Source organism: Coloeus monedula (assembly GCF_965178545.1).
Source record: "Coloeus monedula genome assembly, chromosome: 33".
Classification (NCBI taxonomy): Eukaryota; Metazoa; Chordata; class Aves; order Passeriformes; family Corvidae; genus Coloeus; species Coloeus monedula.
The window spans coordinates 1,880,345-1,897,720 of NC_138813.1; the positions used below are offsets into that span (position 1 = coordinate 1,880,345).

Genomic DNA, 17,376 nt, shown 5'->3' on the forward strand with positions numbered 1-17,376 from the left:
GGGGGGATTTGGGGGTCTCAGTGGGGATTTGGGGGGGTCTCAGAGGGGATTTGGGGTGGTTTGGGGGGTTTTGGGGGTCTCAGTGGGGATTTGGGGGTCTCAGTGGGGATTTGGGGTGGTTTGGGGGGTTTTGGGGCTCTCAGTGGGGATTTGGGGTCATTTGGGGGAGTTTTGGGGGTCTCAGTGGGGATTTGGGGTGATTTGGGGGGTTTTGGGGTCTCAGTGGGGATTTGGGATGGTTTGAGGGGTTTTGGGGATCTCAGTGGGGATTTGGGGTCATTTGGGGGAGTTTTGGGGGTCTCAGTGGGGATTTGGGGTGATTTGGGGGGGATTTGGGGGTCTCAGTGGGGATTTGGGGTGATTTGGGGGGTTTTGGGGGTCTCAGTGGGGATTTGGGGGGGTTTTGGGGTCTCAGTGGGGATTTGGGGTGGTTTAGGGTGGGGGTCCATCGCGGTGCCCCCCCGGGAGGGTTTTGGGGGGGGGGTTCCGTGCTGCTGCAGCCCCTGGACCCCCCCCCAATAAAAGCGGCGGCTCAGGGGGGGCTCCTGGCGCCATTTCGGGGATTTTTGGGGTGATTTTGGGGGGGTTGGGGGTCTCGGGGAGGGGGGGTCCCGGAGGGGGGCAGTGGGGGGGGTCCCGGAGGGGTTTTTGGGGGGGGGGCAGTGCCGCCTGTGCGGGGGGGCTCGGGGGGACATTGGGGGGCTCAGGGGGGTCCCCGTTTCTCTGGGGGGGTCCCGGGGGTCAGTGGGGGGTCCCAGGGGTCCCGGGGTGTCCGGGGGTCAGTGGGGGTGTCCGGGGGTGTCCGGGGGTCAGTGCGGGTGTCCGGGCTCCCGGGGGTCAGTGGGGGGGTCCCGGGGTCAGTGGGGGGGTCCCGTGGGCCCCAGGGGTCAGTGGGGGGGCCCCGGGGGTCAGTGGGGGGGTCCCGGGGTCAGTGGGGGGGTGCTGTGGGGGTCCAGGCCCCCCATTTTGGGGGGGGGGTCCCGGGGGGGGTTCCCGCGCGTCTCTCTGGGAGCGGCGGATCCGCCAGGGGGCGCCGTGGCGCACCGGCGTGGGCGTGGCCTGCGCGGCAGCCCGGCTCTGATTGGCTGCTGGGGAGGGGGCGGGGCTAAAGGGGGCGTGGCTTCATCCCGGAAGCGGCGCGCGGGGAGCGCGGGAGCGGAGCCGAGCGGAGACCCCCGAGACCCCCCCCAAAAACCCCCCGGAACCCCCCTGATCCCCCCCAAAATCCCCCCAAAAATACCCCGGAGCCCCCTAAAAACCGTCCCCCGAGACCCCTTCCGGGAGCTCCCGAAATCCTCCCCGGGACCCCTCCCCAAAAATCCCCCCCGAAACCCTCCCGGAGACCCCCAAAAATCCCCCCAGAGACCCCCCTGGGGCCCCCCAAAATCCTCCCTTAGAACCCCCCTGGAGACCCCCTCGAGATCTCCCCAAAATCCCCCCCGAGGTCTCCCAAAACCCCCCCAAAACCCCCCGAGACCCCCCCGGTCCCTGTGACCCCCCCGTGTCCTTCCCCCCCTCAAAATGGCGGCGCGGGCCGGGGGCTTTTGGGGGTCCCTGCGGGGTCTCCGCCCCCCGGGGGGGTCCCTGGGGGGTCTCCCATTCCCGGGGGGGTCCCTGGGGGGTCTCCCATTCCCGGGGGGGTCCCTCAGGGGGTTTCACCTCTCGGGGGGGTCCCTGAGGGGTCTCAGCCCTGACGAGGCCGAGGGGGCGCGGGACCCCCCCCGGGACCCCCCCCGGGACCAGGTCAGTGATTGGGGGGGGTCCCGGTGTGTTTTGGGGGGGGGTCCCGGTGTTTGGGGGGGGTCCCGGTGTATTTTGGGGGGGGGTCCCGGTGTTTGGGGGGGGGTCCCGGTGTGTTTTGGGGGGGGTCCCGGTGTATTTTGGGGGGGGGTCCCGGTGTATTTTGGGGGGGGGGGTCCCGGTGTGTTTTGGGGGGGGTCCCGGTGTGATTTGGGGGGGGTCCCGGTGTATTTTGGGAGGGGTCCCGGTGTATTTTGGGGGGGGTCCCGGTGTGATTTGGGGGGGGGTCCCGGTATTTGGGGGGGGGGTCCCGGTATTTGGGGGGGGGTCCCGGTGTGTTTTGGGGGGGGTCCCGGTGTGATTTGGGGGGGGTCCCGGTGTGTTTTGGGGGGGGTCCCGGTGTGTTTTGGGGGGGGGTCCCGGTGTGTTTTGGGGGGGGTCCCGGTGTATTTTGGGGGGGGGTCCCGGTGTGTTTTGGGGGGGGGTCCCGGTATTTGGGGGGGGGTCCCGGTGTGATTTGGGGGGGGTCCCGGTGTGTTTTGGGGGGGGGTCCCGGTGTTTGGGGGGGTCCCGGTGTATTTTGGGAGGGGTCCCGGTGTGTCTGGGGGGGTCCCGGTGTGATTTGGGGGGGGTCCCGGTGTGATTTGGGGGGGGTCCCGGTGTGTTTTGGGGGGGTCCCGGTGTATTTTGGGGGGGGTCCCGGTGTGTTTTGGGGGGGTCCCCTCACGCTGCCCCCCCCCCCCAGGGCGCCGTGCGGGGCCGGGGCCGCCCGGTGCCCGTGAGCAGAGTGAGCAGGGCCGCCGCCCTCGGAGGTACTGGGGCAACTGGGAGAGACTGGGAATGGGAATGGGAATGGGAATGGGGGACTGGGAGGGACTGGGAATGGGGAATGGGGGACTGGGAATGGGGGACTGGGGGGAACTGGAAGGGACTGGGAGGGACTGGGAATGGGAATGGGGGGAGTGGGAGGGACTGGGAATGGGGAATGGGGGAGTGGGAGGGACTGGGAATGGGGGACTGGGAATGGAGGACTGGGGAGGACTGGGAGGGACGGGGAGGGACTGGGAATGGGGAATGGGGGACTGGGGGCACTGGGAATGGGGACTGGGGACACTGGGAATGGGGACTGGGGGCACTGGGGGCACTGGGAATGGGGACTGGGGGCACTGGGGGCACTGGGGGGGTTTGGGGCGCCCCCACATTCAGGGTGCCCCCCCCAGGGCTGGCGCTGGAATTGGGGCTGGGGGCTCTGGGGGCTTTGGGGGCTCTGGGGGCTTTGGGGTCACTGGGGTTATTTGGGGTCCCCCAGGGCTGGCGCTGGAATTGGGGCTGGGGGCTTTGGGGGCTTTGGGGGCTCTGGGGGCTTTGGGGTCACTGGGGCTCTCTGGGGTCCCCCAGGGCTGGCGCTGGAATTGGGGCTGGGGGCTTTGGCCGAGGCCGCCCGGACGCGGCTGCGGGGGCAGGAGCGGCCCCGGGGTGAGTGCGGGACCCCCCCCGAGCCTTTCGGGCTCTCTGAAACCCCCAGACCCATTTGGGGTCTCATTCCCCCCCTGCTCCCCCCAGACCCATTTGGGGTCTCATTCCCCCCCTGCTCCCCCCCAGACCCATTTTGGGGTCCCTCATTCCCCCCAGACCCATTTTGGGGTCTCATTCCCCCCCCTGCTCCCCCCAGACCCTTTTGGGGTCTCCCTGACCCCAGCCCCGTTTTTGGGGTCTCATTTCACCCCCAGACCCATTTTGGGGTCTCCTCCCCTCCCTGTTCCCCAGCTCTGGGGTCTCACCCACCCCAAATCCCCCCCAGACCCATTTTGGGGTCTCTCACCCCCCCCCCTCCCCAGATCCATTTTTGGGGTCTCATTTCCCTCCTGTTCCCCATTTTGGGGAGTTCCACTCATCCCAAATTCCCCCCAGCCCCATTTTTGGGGTCTCTCCCCCTGTTTTTGGGGTCCCCAGCCCAATTTTTGGGGTCTCCCCCCCCATTTTTGGGGTCTCACCCCCCCTTTTCTCCCCCCCAGGTTCGGGCTCGGGCCCTCTCTTGTCGGAAGCCACGGCCGAGCGTTTGGTGGCCGCGCTGAGCCGGGCCCGGGGGGCGGCCCTGAAGCTGGGACAGCTGCTCAGCATGGCAGGTGGGACCCCAAAACCCCAAAAACCACCCCAAAACCACCCCAAAAACCACCCCAAAAAATCCCCTAAAGCTGGGACAGCTGCTCAGCATGGCAGGTGGGACCCCGAAACCCCAAAAACCACCCCAAAATCACCCCAGAAACCCCCAAAACCACCCCAAAACCACCCCAGAAACCCCAAAAACCACCCCAAATACCCTAAAAACTGCCGCAAAAACCTCCCCAAAAGTCACCCTAAAATCCCCCAAAACCACACCAAAAACCACCCCAAAAATCCCCTAAAGCTGGGACAGCTGCTCAGCAGGGCAGGTGGGACCCCAAAACCACCCCAAAAACCTCAAAAACCACCCCAAAAACCTCAAAAACCACCTCAAAACCCTCAGAAACCACCCCAAAAACCTCAAAAACCACCCCAAAATACCCCAAAACCCCAAAAACCACCCCAAAAACCACCCTAAAAACCTCAAAACCACCCCAAAAGACCTTAAAAGCCACCTCAGAAATCCTAAAAACCACCCCAAAAGCCCCTTGAAGTCACCCCAAAATGCCCCAAAACCACCCCAAAAACCTCACAAACCACCCCAAATATCCCCTAAAGCTGGGACAGCTGCTCAGCAGGGCAGGAGGAACCCCAAAACCCCAAAAACCACCCCAAAAACCTCAAAAACCACCCCAAAACCACCCCAAAACCCTCAGAAACCACCCCAAAATCCCCTAAACACCACCCCAAAACCTCAAAATGCCCCCAAAACCCCAGAAAATCCCCCCAAATCCTCCCACACCCCACAAAATTGCCTAAAATCCCCCAAAATCGCACAAAATCCCCCAAACCACCCCAAATCCCTCCAAAATCCCCCCAAATCCCTGGAAAATCCCCCCAAAACCTCCTAAACCCTCCAACCCCCCCAAATCCCCCAAAATCCCATAAAATCCCCCCAAATCCCTCAATACCCCACAAATTCCCTCTTAAAATCCCACAAAACCCCCCAAATGCCCCCAAAAATCCCATCAAATCCCAAAAATTCCCCCAAAATCCCCTAAAATCCCACAAAATCCCATAAAATCCCATCAAAGCCCCCAAATCTCCCCAAAATCCTCTCAAATGCCCCCAAATCCCATAAAATCCCATAATTCCCCAAAAATCCCCCCAAATCCCACAAAATCCCTCCAAAAATCCCATAAATTCCCCAAAAATCCCCCCAAATCCCACAAAATCCCCACAAAAATCCCATAAAATCTCATAGAATCCCCCAAAATGCCCCCAAATCCCCACAAATCCCCCCCAAATCCCTCCTAAAATCCCATAAAGTCCCCCAATATCCCCCAAAATCCCTCCAAATATCCTCTAAAATCCCATAAATTCCCCCAAAATCTCCCTAAATCCCCCCAAACCCCCCAAAATCCCCCCAAAGTCCCATAAAATCCCCCCAAATCCCAGAAAATCCCTCCAAAAATCCCATAAATTCTCCCAAAATGCCCCCAAGTCCCCCCAAAATCCCTCAAAAAGCCCATAAATTTCCCCAAAATTCCCCCCAAATCCCTTCCTACATTCCCAAATCCACCCCAAATCCACCCCAAAATCCCATAAAATCTCATCAAATCCCCTCAAAATCCCTCCAATCCCCCAAAATCCCCTCAAGATCCCACAAAATCCCCCCAAGCCCCCTAAAATCCCACAAAATCCCTCCAAAAATCCCACAAAATCCCCCAAAATATCCTCAAATCCCCCACATCCTGCAAAATCCCCCAAATTCCCCCAATAATCCCCTAAAATCCCATAAAATCCCATCGAAGCCCCCAAATCTCCCCAAAATCCCCTCAAATCCCAGAAAATTCCACAAAATCCCACCAAAATCCCTCCAAAAATCCCCTAAAATTCCATAAATTCCCCCAAAATCTCCCCAAGTCCCCCCAAGTCCCTCTAAAAATCCCATAAATTCCCCCAAAATTCCCCCAAATCCCAGAAAATCCCCTGAAAAATCCCCCAAAATCTCCCCAAATTCCCCCGATAATCCAGAAAATCCCATCAAAGCCCCTAAATCTCCGCAAAATCCCCTCAAATCCCTCCAAAATCCCCTAAAATCCCAGAAAATCCCACAAAATATCCCCAAATCCCTCCAAAAAATCCCCCAAATCCCACAAAATGCCTCCAAAAATCCCATAAAATCTCATGAAATCCCCCAAAATCCCACCAAATCCCCCCAAATCCCTCCAAAAAATCCCTTAAAAACCCATTAATTCCCCCAAATCCCCCCAAATCCCACAAAATCCCCCCCAAATCTCCCCAAATCCCATAAAATCCCCCCAAAATCCCCTAAAATCCCCCAAAATCCCACACAATCCCTCCAAAAATCTCCTAAAATCTCAGAAATTCCACCCCAAATCCCCCAATAATCCCCTAAAATCCCATCAAAGCCCCCAAATCTCCCCAAAATCCCCTCAAATCCCCCGAAAATCCCCTAAAATCCCATCAATTCCCCCAAAATCTCCCCAAGCCCCCCAAATAGCTCCAAAAATCCCATAAATTCCCCCAAAATCCTGCAAAATCCCACACAATTCCTCCAAAAATCCCGCAAAACCCCATAAATTCTGCCCCAAATCCCCCCAAAATCCCCCCAAAAATCCCCTAAAATCGCATAAATCCCCCCAAATCCCCCCAAAATCCCATAAATCCCCTAAAATCCCATCAATTCCCCCAAAATCTCCCCAAATCCCACAGAAGTCCCCTGAAATCCCCTAAAATCCCCCCCAAATCCCCCCAAAATCCCATAAAATCCCCCAAAATCTCAGAAATTCCCCAAAAATTCCCCAAAAATCCCCCCGAAATCCCCTAAGTCCCATAAAATCCCATCAAAGCCCCCAAATCTCCCCAAAATCCCCTCAAATCCCTCCAAAATCTCCTCAAATCCCATAAATTCTGCCCCAAATCCCCCGAAAATCCCCTAAAATCCCATAAATCCCCCAAAATCCCCTAAAATGCCCCCAAATCCCCCAAAATCCCCCCAAATTCTCCCAAAATCCCATAAAATCCCCTGAAATCCCATAAAATCTCCCCCAAATCCCCCCCAAGATCCCATAAAATCCCCCAAAATTTCCCCAAAATCCCCCAAATCACCCCCAAAATCCCTCCAAAAATCCCCTAAAATCCCCCCAAATCCCCCAAAATGCCCCGAATCCCCCAAAATGCCCCGAATCCCCCAAAATCCCCTCAAATCCCCTAAAATGCCCCAAATCCCCTAAAATGCCCCAAATCCCCTAAAATGCCCCAAATCCCCCAAAATGCCCCGAATCCCCTAAAATGCCCCAAATCCCCAGACCCGGCGCTGGTGCCGCCGCAGCTGCAGCAGCTCCTGGCGCGGCTCCGCAGCGGCGCTGAGCCGATGCCGGCCTGGCAGAGCGCCGTGAGTGCCCGCGGCCAGCGCGGCCAGCTGGGCCAGCTGGGGCGGATTGGGGCCAGTGGGGCCAGCTGGGGTGGATTGGGGGGGATTGGGGCCAGCTGGGGGGGATTGGGGCCAGCTGGGGCCAGCTGGGGGGGATTGGGGCCAGCGGGGCCAACTGGGGCTGATCGGGGCCAACTGGGGCCAACTGGGGGGGATTGAGGCCAACTGGGGCGGATTGGGGCCAACTGGGGCCGATCAGGGCCCTTTGGGCCCATTTGGGATTGATTGGGGCCATTTGGGGTGGATTGGGGCTGTTTGGGGCCGATTGGGCCTGATTGGGTCTGTTTGGAGCAGATTTGGGGCCATTTGGGGCCTTTTGGGGCGGATTGGGGTGGATTTGGGGCCGTTTGGGGCCGATTGGGGCTGTTTGGGGCCATCTGAGGGGGATTTGGGGCCATTTGGGGCCGTTTGGGGTGGATCGGGGCCATTTGGGGTTATTTGGGGCCAGTTGGGGCCGTTTGGGGCCATTTGGGGCAGATTTGGGGCCGTTTGGGGCGGATTTGGGGCCGTTTGGAGCGGATTTGGGGCCATTTGGGGCGGATTTGGGGCCGTTTTGGGTGGATTTGGGGCCGTTTTGGGTGGATTTGGGGCGGATTTGGGGCCGTTTGGGGCGGATTTGGGGGGGATTTGGGGCCGTTTGGGGCGGATTTGGGGCCGTTTGGGGCGGATTTGGGGGGGATTTGGGGCCGTTTCGGGTGGATTTGGGGCGGATTTGGGGCCATTTGGGGCGGATTTGGGGCCGTTTCGGGTGGATTTGGGGCGGATTTGGGGCCGTTTGGGGCGGATTTGGGGCCGTTTCGGGTGGATTTGGGGCCGTTTCGGGTGGATTTGGGGCGGATTTGGGGCCGTTTGGGGCGGATTTGGGGCGGATTTGGGGCCGTTTCGGGTGGATTTGGGGCGGATTTGGGGCCGTTTGGGGCGGATTTGGGGCGGATTTGGGGCCGTTTCGGGTGGATTTGGGGCGGATTTGGGGCCATTTGGGGCGGATTTGGGGCCATTTGGGGCGGATTTGGGGCCGTTTTGGGTGGATTTGGGGCCGTTTTGGGTGGATTTGGGGCCATTTGGGGCGGATTTGGGGCCGTTTGGGGGGGATTTGGGGCCGTTTCGGGTGGATTTGGGGCCATTTGGGGCGGATTTGGGGCCATTTGGGGCAGATCGGGGCCAATTGGGGGAATTTGGGGAGGATTTTTCAGGGTTAGGGTGGATTTTTGTTGGATTTTGGGGAATTTTCTGGGATTCGGGTGGAATTTGCTGGGAATTTTCTGGGATTTGGGTCAGATTTTGTGGGATTTTTTGGGATGTAGGGGCATTTTGTGGGATTTTATGGGATTGGGGGGATTTGGGGGCATTTTGTGGGATTTGTGGGAATTTGAGGGGGTTTGGGTCAGATTTTCTGGGATTTTGTGGGATTTTTGGCGATTTGGGTCAGATTTTCTGGGATTTGGGGTCAGATTTTCGGGGATTTTCGGGAATTTTCGGGGATTTTTCCAGCTGGGTGAGATTTTCTGGGATCGGGGTCAGATTTTCTGGGATTTGGGGTCAGATTTTCGGGGATTTTCGGGAATTTTCGGAGATTTTTCCAGCTGGGTGAGATTTTCTGGGATCGGGGTCAGATTTTCGGGGATTTTGGGGGATTTTTGGGCATTTTTCCAGCTGGGTGAGATTTTGGGGGATTGGGGTCAGATTTTCTGGGATTGGGGTCAGATTTTGGGGGATTTTCAGGGATTTTTGGGCATTTTTCCGGCTGGGTGAGATTTTGGGGGATTGGGGTCAGATTTTCTGGGATTGGGGTCAGATTTTCGGGGATTGGGGTCAGATTTTCGGGGATTTTCTGGGATTTTGGGGGATTTTCGGGGATTTTTCCGGCTGGGTGAGATTTTCTGGGATCGGGGTCAGATTTTCTGGGATTGGGGTCAGATTTTGGGGGATTTTCAGGGATTTTTGGGCATTTTTCCGGCTGGGTGAGATTTTGGGGGATTGGGGTCAGATTTTCTGGGATTGGGGTCAGATTTTCGGGGATTTTCGGGGATTTTTCCAGCTGGGTGAGATTTTCTGGGATCGGGGTCAGATTTTCTGGGATTGGGGTCAGATTTTCGGGGATTGGGGTCAGATTTTCGGGGATTTTCTGGGATTTTGGGGGATTTTCGGGGATTTTTCCGGCTGGGTGAGATTTTCTGAGATCGGGGTCAGATTTTCTGGGATTGGGTTCAGATTTTGGGGGAATTTTGGGGGATTTTTGGGCATTTTTCCAGCTGGGTGAGATTTTGGGGGATTGGGGTCAGATTTTGGGGGATTTTGGGGGATTTTTGGGCATTTTTCCGGCTGGGTGAGGTTTTGGGGGATTGGGGTCAGATTTTGGGGATTTTGGGGGATTTTTGGGCATTTTTCCGGCTGGGTGAGATTTTGGGGGATTGGGGTCAGATTTTCGGGGATTTGGGTCAGATTTTCGGGGATTTTCCGGGATTTTGGGGGATTTGGGGGATTTTTCCGGCCGGGTGAGATTTTGGGGGTTTGGGGTCAGATTTTCGGGGATTTGGGTCAGATTTTCGGGGATTTTCCGGGATTTTGGGGGATTTTCGGGGATTTTTCCGGCTGGGTGAGGTTTTGGGGGATTGGGGTCAGATTTTTGGGGATTGGGGTCAGATTTTCGGGGATTTTCAGGGATTTTGGGGGATTTTGGGGATTTTTCCAGCTGGGTGAGATTTTGGGGGATTGGGGTCAGATTTTCTGGGATTGGGGTCAGATTTTGGGGGATTTTCAGGGATTTTTGGGCATTTTTCCGGCTGGGTGAGATTTTGGGGGATTGGGGTCAGATTTTGGGGGATTTTCCGGGATTTTGGGGGATTTGGGGGATTTTTCCAGCTGGGTGAGATTTTGGGGGATTGGGGTCAGATTTTGGGGGATTTTCCGGGATTTTGGGGGATTTGGGGGATTTTTCCAGCTGGGTGAGATTTTCTGGGATCGGGGTCAGATTTTCTGGGATTGGGTTCAGATTTTGGGGGATTTTTGGGCATTTTTCCAGCTGGGTGAGATTTTGGGGGATTGGGGTCAGATTTTCGGGGATTTTCTGGGATTTTTGGGCATTTTTCCAGCTGGGTGAGATTTTGGGGGATTGGGTTCAGATTTTGGGGGATTTTGGGGGATTTTTGGGCATTTTTCCGGCTGGGTGAGATTTTGGGGGATTGGGGTCAGATTTTGGGGGATTTTGGGGGATTTTTGGGCATTTTTCCAGCTGGGTGAGATTTTGGGGGATTGAGGTCAGATTTTTGGGGATTTTGGGGGATTTTGGGGCATTTTTCCGGCTGGGTGAGATTTTGGGGGATTGGGGTCAGATTTTGGGGGATTTGGGGGGATTTTGGGGGATTTTTCTGGCCGGGTGAGGTTTTGGGGGATTGGGGTCAGATTTTGGGGGATTTTGGGGCATTTTTCCGGCTGGGTGAGATTTTGGGGGATTGGGGTCAGATTTTTGGGGATTGGGGTCAGATTTTCGGGGATTTTGGGGGATTTGGGGGATTTTTCCGGCTGGGTGAGATTTTGGGGGATTGGGGTCGGATTTTCTGGGATTGGGGTCAGATTTTCTGGGATTGGGGTCAGATTTTGGGGGATTTTGGGGGATTTTTGGGCATTTTTCCGGCTGGGTGAGATTTTGGGGGATTGGGGTCAGATTTTCGGGGATTTTCCGGGATTTTGGGGATTTTTCTGGCCGGGTGAGGTTTTGGGGGATTGGGGTCAGATTTTCTGGGATTGGGGTCAGATTTTGGGGGATTTTCCGGGATTTGGGGGGATTTTTCCGGCCGGCTGCGGTTTTGGGGGATTGGGGTCAGATTTTCTGGGATTGGGGTCAGATTTTGGGGGATTTTCCGGGATTTGGGGGGATTTTTCCGGCCGCGTGAGGTTTTGGGGCCCCGCAGGAAGTTCTGGACGCGGAGCTGGGCCGGGGCTGGCGCCGGCGGCTCCGGGAATTCCAGGAGGAGCCGGTGGCCGCCGCCTCCATCGGGCAGGTGCACCGGGGGCGGCTCCGCCGCGGCGCCGACGTCGCCCTCAAGGTCCAGGTGCGGCCCCGGAATGGGGAATGCCGGAATTCCGACCGGGATCCGGGGATTCGGGGCGGGATCCGGGGAATTTGGGGCGGGATTTGGGGATTTAGGGCCGGATTTGGGGATTTAGGGCCGGATTTGGGGAATTCGGGGAGGAATTTGGGGAATTCAGGGCATGATTTAGGGATTTAGGGCCGGATTTGGGGAATTCGGGGAGGAATTTGGGAATTCAGGGCAGGATTTGGGGATTCGGGGTGGGATTTGGGGGGAATTTGGGGAGGGATTTGGGGAATTCGGGGCAGGATTTGGGGATTTAGGGCCGGATTTGGGGATTTAGGGCCGGATTTGGGGAATTCGGGGAGGAATTTGGGGAATTCAGGGCAGGATTTAGGGATTTAGGGCCATATTTGGGGAATTCGGGGAGGAATTTGGGGAATTCGGGGAGGAATTTGGGGAATTCAGGGCAGGATTTGGGGATTTAGGGCCGGATTTGGGGAATTCGGGGAGGAATTTGGGGAATTCGGGGAGGAATTTGGGAATTCAGGGCAGGATTTGGGGATTCGGGGCGGGATTTGGGGGGAATTTGGGGAGGGATTTGGGGAATTCGGGGAGGAATTTGGGGAATTCAGGGCAGGATTTGGGGATTTAGGGCCGGATTTGGGGAATTCGGGGAGGAATTTGGGGATTTAGGGCCGGATTTGGGGAATTCGGGGCAGGATTTGGGGGGAATTTGGGGAGGGATTTGGGGATTTAGGGGAGGAATTCACGGAATTCCAGCCGGGATTTGGGGAATTCCGGGCGGGATTTGGGAATTCGGGGAGGAATTTGGGGGGAATTTGGGGAATTTGGGATACTCGGGTGGGAATTTGGGGATTCGGGGCTGGAATTGGGGCTGGAAAGCGGGAATTGTGGGCGGGATTGGGGAATTCGGGGCGGGATTTGGGAATTTGGTGAATTTGGGGAGGAATTTGGGGAATTCGGGGCGGGATTTGGGGGAATTTGGGGCGGGATTTGGGGGGAATTTGGGGAATTTGGGACACAAGGGTGGGAATTTTGGGAGTTTGGGAATTTGGGGTGGAATTTGGGATACGAGGGGGAATTTGGGGTGGAATTTGGGATACTCGGGTGGGAATTTTGGGATTCAGGGCTGGAACTGGGGATTTGGGGCTGGAATTGGGGCTGGAAACCGGGAATTCTGGGCGCGATTTGGGGAATTTGGGGCGGGATTTGGGGAATTCGGGACAGAATTTGGGGAGGAATTTGGAAATTCAGGGCGGGATTTGGGGATTCGGGGCGGGATTTGGGGGGAATTTGGGGAATTTGGGACACAAGGGTGGGAATTTTGGGAGTTTGGGAATTTGGGGTGGAATTTGGGATACAAGGGGGAGAATTTGGGGGGAATTTGGGGAATTTGGGATACTCGGGTGGGAATTTTGGGATTCAGGGCTGGAACTGGGGATTTGGGGCTGGAATTGGGGCTGGAAAGCGGGAATTCTGGGCGGGATTTGGGGAATTCGGGGAGGAATTTGGGGAATTTGGGGCGGGATTTGGGAATTCGGGATACAATGGGCAATTTGGGGGATTTGGGGTTCAGGGTTGGAATTTGGGGGGAATTTGGGGTGGAATTTGGGATACAAGGGTGGGAAATTCAGGAATTTGGGAATTTGTGGTGGAATTTGGGAATTCGGGGTGGGATTTGGGGAATTCAGGGTGGGATTTGGGAATTTGGGGGTGGGATTTGGGATTCAGGGCTGGGAATTTGGGGGGTGGGAATTTGGGGGGAATTTGGAAGGAATTTGAGGAATTTGGGATACGAGGGGTGGGAATTTGGGGAATTTGGGATGGAATTTGGGATATGGGAGGTGGGAATTTGGGGTGGAATTTGGGGGATTTGGGGTTCTGGGTGGGAATTTGGGGAATTTGGGGATTCGGGGCTGGAATTGGGGGTTTGGAGCTGGAACCGGGGCTGGATTTGGGAATTCGGGGCGGGATTTGGGAATTTGGGGAATTTGGGGCGGGATTTGGGGAATTCAGGGAGGAATTTGGGGAATTTGGGGCGGGATTTGGGGGGAATTTGGGGAATTTGGGATACAAGGGTGGGAATTTTGGGATTCAGGGCTGGAACTGGGGCTGGAAACCGGGAATTGTGGGCGGGGTTGGGGAATTTGGGGCGGGATTTGGGGAATTCCAGCTGGGATTTGGGGGAATTCGGGGCAGGATTTGGGGATTCGGGGAGGAATTTGGAAATTCAGGGCGGGATTTGGGGAATTCAGGGAGGAATTTGGGGAATTTGGGGCAGGATTTGGGAATTTGGGGTTCAGGGCTGGAATTGGGGCCAGAATTGGGGGTTCAGGGCTGGAATTTGGGGTTCAGGGCTGGAATTTGGGGTTCAGGGCAGGTTTTGGGGCTGGAATTGGGGGCTCAGGGCTGGAATTGGGGCTCAGGGTGGGTTTTGGGGCTGGAATTGGGGGTTCAGGGCTGGAATTGGGGGCTCAGGGCAGGAATTTGGGGTTCAGGGCTGGAATTGGGGGCTCAGGGCAGGAATTTGGGGTTCAGGGCGGGTTTTGGGGCTGGAATTGGGGGTTCAGGGCCGGAATTGGGGCTGGAATTGGGGGCTCAGGGCTGGAATTGGGGGTTCAGGGCAGGAATTTGGGGTTCAGGGCGGGTTTTGGGGCTGGAATTTGAGGTTCAGGGCCGGAATTGGGGCCGGAATTTGGGGTTCAGGGCCGGAATTGGGGGCTCAGGGTGGGTTTTGGGGCCAGAATTGGGGGTTCAGGGCCGGAATTGGGGGCTCAGGGTGGGTTTTGGGGCCAGAATTGGGGGTTCAGGGCGGGTTTTGGGGCCGGAATTGGGGGTTCAGGGCCGGTTTTGGGGCCGGAATTGGGGGTTCAGGGCCGGTTTTGGGGCTGGAATTGGGGGTTCAGGGCCGGAATTGGGGCTGGAATTGGGGGCTCAGGGCTGGAATTGGGGGTTCAGGGCGGGTTTTGGGGCTGGAATTTGAGGTTCAGGGCCGGAATTGGGGCTGGAATTGGGGGTTCAGGGCAGGAATTTGGGGTTCAGGGCGGGTTTTGGGGCCGGAATTGGGGGTTCAGGGCCGGAATTGGGGGCTCAGGGCGGGTTTTGGGGCTGGAATTGGGGGCTCAGGGCGGGTTTTGGGGCTGGAATTGGGGGTTCAGGGCGGGTTTTGGGGCCGGAATTGGGGGTTCAGGGCGGGTTTTGGGGCCGGAATTGGGGGTTCAGGGCCGGTTTTGGGGCCGGAATTGGGGGTTCAGGGCCGGTTTTGGGGTGCCCGCAGTACCCCGGCATCGCCCGCAGCATCGGCAGCGACATCGAGAACCTCCTGACCCTGCTGAGCCTCAGCCCCGGGCTGCCCAAAGGTGACCCCAAATCCCCCAGGAAACCCCAAAATCCCAGAAAATACCCCCAAATCCCACAGGAAAACCCCAAAATCCCAGAAAATCCCCCAAAATCCCACAGGAAAACCCCAAAATCCCAGAAAATCCCCCAAAATCCCACAGGAAAACCCCAAAATCCCAGAAAATCCCCCAAAATCCCACAGGAAAACCCCAAAATCCCAGAAAATACCCCCAAATCCCACAGGAAAACCCCAAAATCCCAGGAAACACCCCAAAATCCCCCAGGAAACCCCAAAATCCCAGAAAATCCCCCAAAAATCCCCCAGGAAACCCCCAAATCCCAGAAAATCCCCCCCAAATCCCACGGGAAACCCCAAAATCCCAGAAAATCCCCCAAAATCCCACAGGAAAACCCCAAAATCCCAGAAAATACCCCCAAAATCCCACAGGAAAACCCCAAAATCCCAGAAAATACCCCCAAATCCCACAGGAAAACCCCAAAATCCCAGGAAACACCCCAGAATCCCACAGGAAACCACAAAATCCCAGAAAATACCCCAAAATCCCCCAGGAAACCCCAAAATCCCAGAAAATCCCCCAAAAATCCCCCAGGAAACCCCCAAATCCCAGAAAATCCCCCCCAAATCCCACGGGAAACCCCAAAATCCCAGAAAATCCCCCAAAATCCCACAGGAAAACCCCAAAATCCCAGAAAATACCCCCAAAATCCCACAGGAAAACCCCAAAATCCCAGAAAATCCCCCCAAATCCCACAGGAAACCCCAAAATCCCAGAAAATCCCCCCAAAATCCCACAGGAAAACCCCAAAATCCCAGAAAATCCCCCCAAATCCCACAGGAAAACCCCAAAATCCCAGAAAATACCCCCAACTCCCCCAGGAAACCCCCAAATCCCAGAAAATCCCCCCAAATCCCACAGGAAATCCCCAAAATCCCAGAAAATCCCCCCAAATCCCACAGGAAACCCCGAAATCCCAGAAAATCCCCCCAAAATCCCACAGGAAACCACAAAATCCCAGAAAATCCCCCCAAATCCCACAGGAAACCCCAAAATCCCAGAAAATCCCCCAAAATCCCACAGGAAAACCCCAAAATCCCAGGAAACACCCCAGAATCCCACAGGAAACCACAAAATCCCAGAAAATACCCCAAAATCCCCCAGGAAACCCCAAAATCCCAGAAAATCCCCCAAAAATCCCCCAGGAAACCCCCAAATCCCAGAAAATCCCCCCCAAATCCCACGGGAAACCCCAAAATCCCAGAAAATCCCCCAAAATCCCACAGGAAAACCCCAAAATCCCAGAAAATACCCCCAAAATCCCACAGGAAAACCGCAAAATCCCAGAAAATCCCCCCAAATCCCACAGGAAACCCCAAAATCCCAGAAAATCCCCCCAAAATCCCACAGGAAAACCCCAAAATCCCAGAAAATCCCCCCAAATCCCACAGGAAATCCCCAGAATCCCAGAAAATCCCCCAAAATCCCACGGGAAACCCCAAAATCCCAGAAAATCCCCCCCAAATCCCACAGGAAAACCCCAAAATCCCAGAAAATCCCCCCAAATCCCACAGGAAATCCCCAGAATCCCAGAAAATCCCCCCAAATCCCACAGGAAACCCCAAAATCCCAGAAAATCCCCCCAAATCCCACAGGAAAACCCCAAAATCCCAGAAAATACCCCCAACTCCCCCAGGAAACCCCCAAATCCCAGAAAATCCCCCAAAATCCCACGGGAAACCCCAAAATCCCAGAAAATCCCCCAAAATCCCACAGGAAAACCCCAAAATCCCAGAAAATACCCCCAAATCCCACAGGAAAACCCCAAAATCCCAGGAAACACCCCAAAATCCCCCAGGAAACCCCAAAATCCCAGAAAATCCCCCAAAAATCCCCCAGGAAACCCCCAAATCCCAGAAAATCCCCCCCAAATCCCACGGGAAACCCCAAAATCCCAGAAAATCCCCCAAAATCCCACGGGAAAACCCCAAAATCCCAGAAAATCCCCCCAAAATCCCACAGGAAACCCCAAAATCCCAGAAAATCCCCCCAAAATCCCACAGGAAAACCCCAAAATCCCAGGAAACACCCCAGAATCCCACAGGAAACCACAAAATCCCAGAAAATCCCCCCAAATCCCACGGGAAACCCCAGAATGCCATAAATACCCCAAAATTCCACAGAAAACCCCCAGATCCCCTCAAAACACCCCAAAATCCCACAGGAAAACCACAAAATCCCACAGAAAACCCCAAAATCCCAGAAATTCCCTTAAAATTCCCCAAAATCCCACAGAAAAACCCCAAAATCTCCTCAAAATACCCTAAAATCCCCACAGAAAACCCCCAAAATCCCCTCAAAATACCCCAAAATCCCCACAGAAAACCCCAAAATCCCATAAAATACCCCAAAATCCCCACAGAAAACCCCAAAATCTGCTCTAAAAACCCCAATCCCACAGAAAATCACAAAATCCCCTTGAGAAAGCTCAAAATCCACCCAAAAACGGCCAAAATCCCTCAAAATCCCATTTCTTTCCCCCCAAGCCCCAAAATCCCGTTTTTCACCCCAAATCCAGGACTTTTAGCGAATCAATTCCCAAAAATATCCCATAAAAATCCCTTTAAAATCCCCAAAAAAATCCCAAAAAATCCCAAAAAAC

The 17,376-nt window shown here is 55.9% G+C and overlaps 1 protein-coding gene across 3 annotated transcripts in view; it reads left to right on the forward strand.

Moving 5' to 3' along the window:
• Window positions 1-1,367: 1,367 nt before the first annotated feature.
• Window positions 1,368-17,376, forward strand: part of COQ8B (coenzyme Q8B) — a 30,140-nt gene continuing 14,131 nt past the window's right edge. For 2 of the 3 annotated variants that reach the window (XM_082299696.1, XM_082299697.1), the window contains exons 1-7: window positions 1,368-1,743; window positions 2,486-2,552; window positions 3,139-3,216; window positions 3,756-3,866; window positions 7,179-7,264; window positions 11,215-11,355; window positions 14,636-14,717. In XM_082299696.1, the coding sequence (XP_082155822.1) occupies window positions 1,522-1,743; window positions 2,486-2,552; window positions 3,139-3,216; window positions 3,756-3,866; window positions 7,179-7,264; window positions 11,215-11,355; window positions 14,636-14,717 (787 nt within the window). In that variant the 5' untranslated portion in view covers window positions 1,368-1,521. The remainder of the gene's footprint in view (window positions 1,744-2,485; window positions 2,553-3,138; window positions 3,217-3,755; window positions 3,867-7,178; window positions 7,265-11,214; window positions 11,356-14,635; window positions 14,718-17,376) is intronic. The other variant, XM_082299698.1, reaches the window with a different exon arrangement.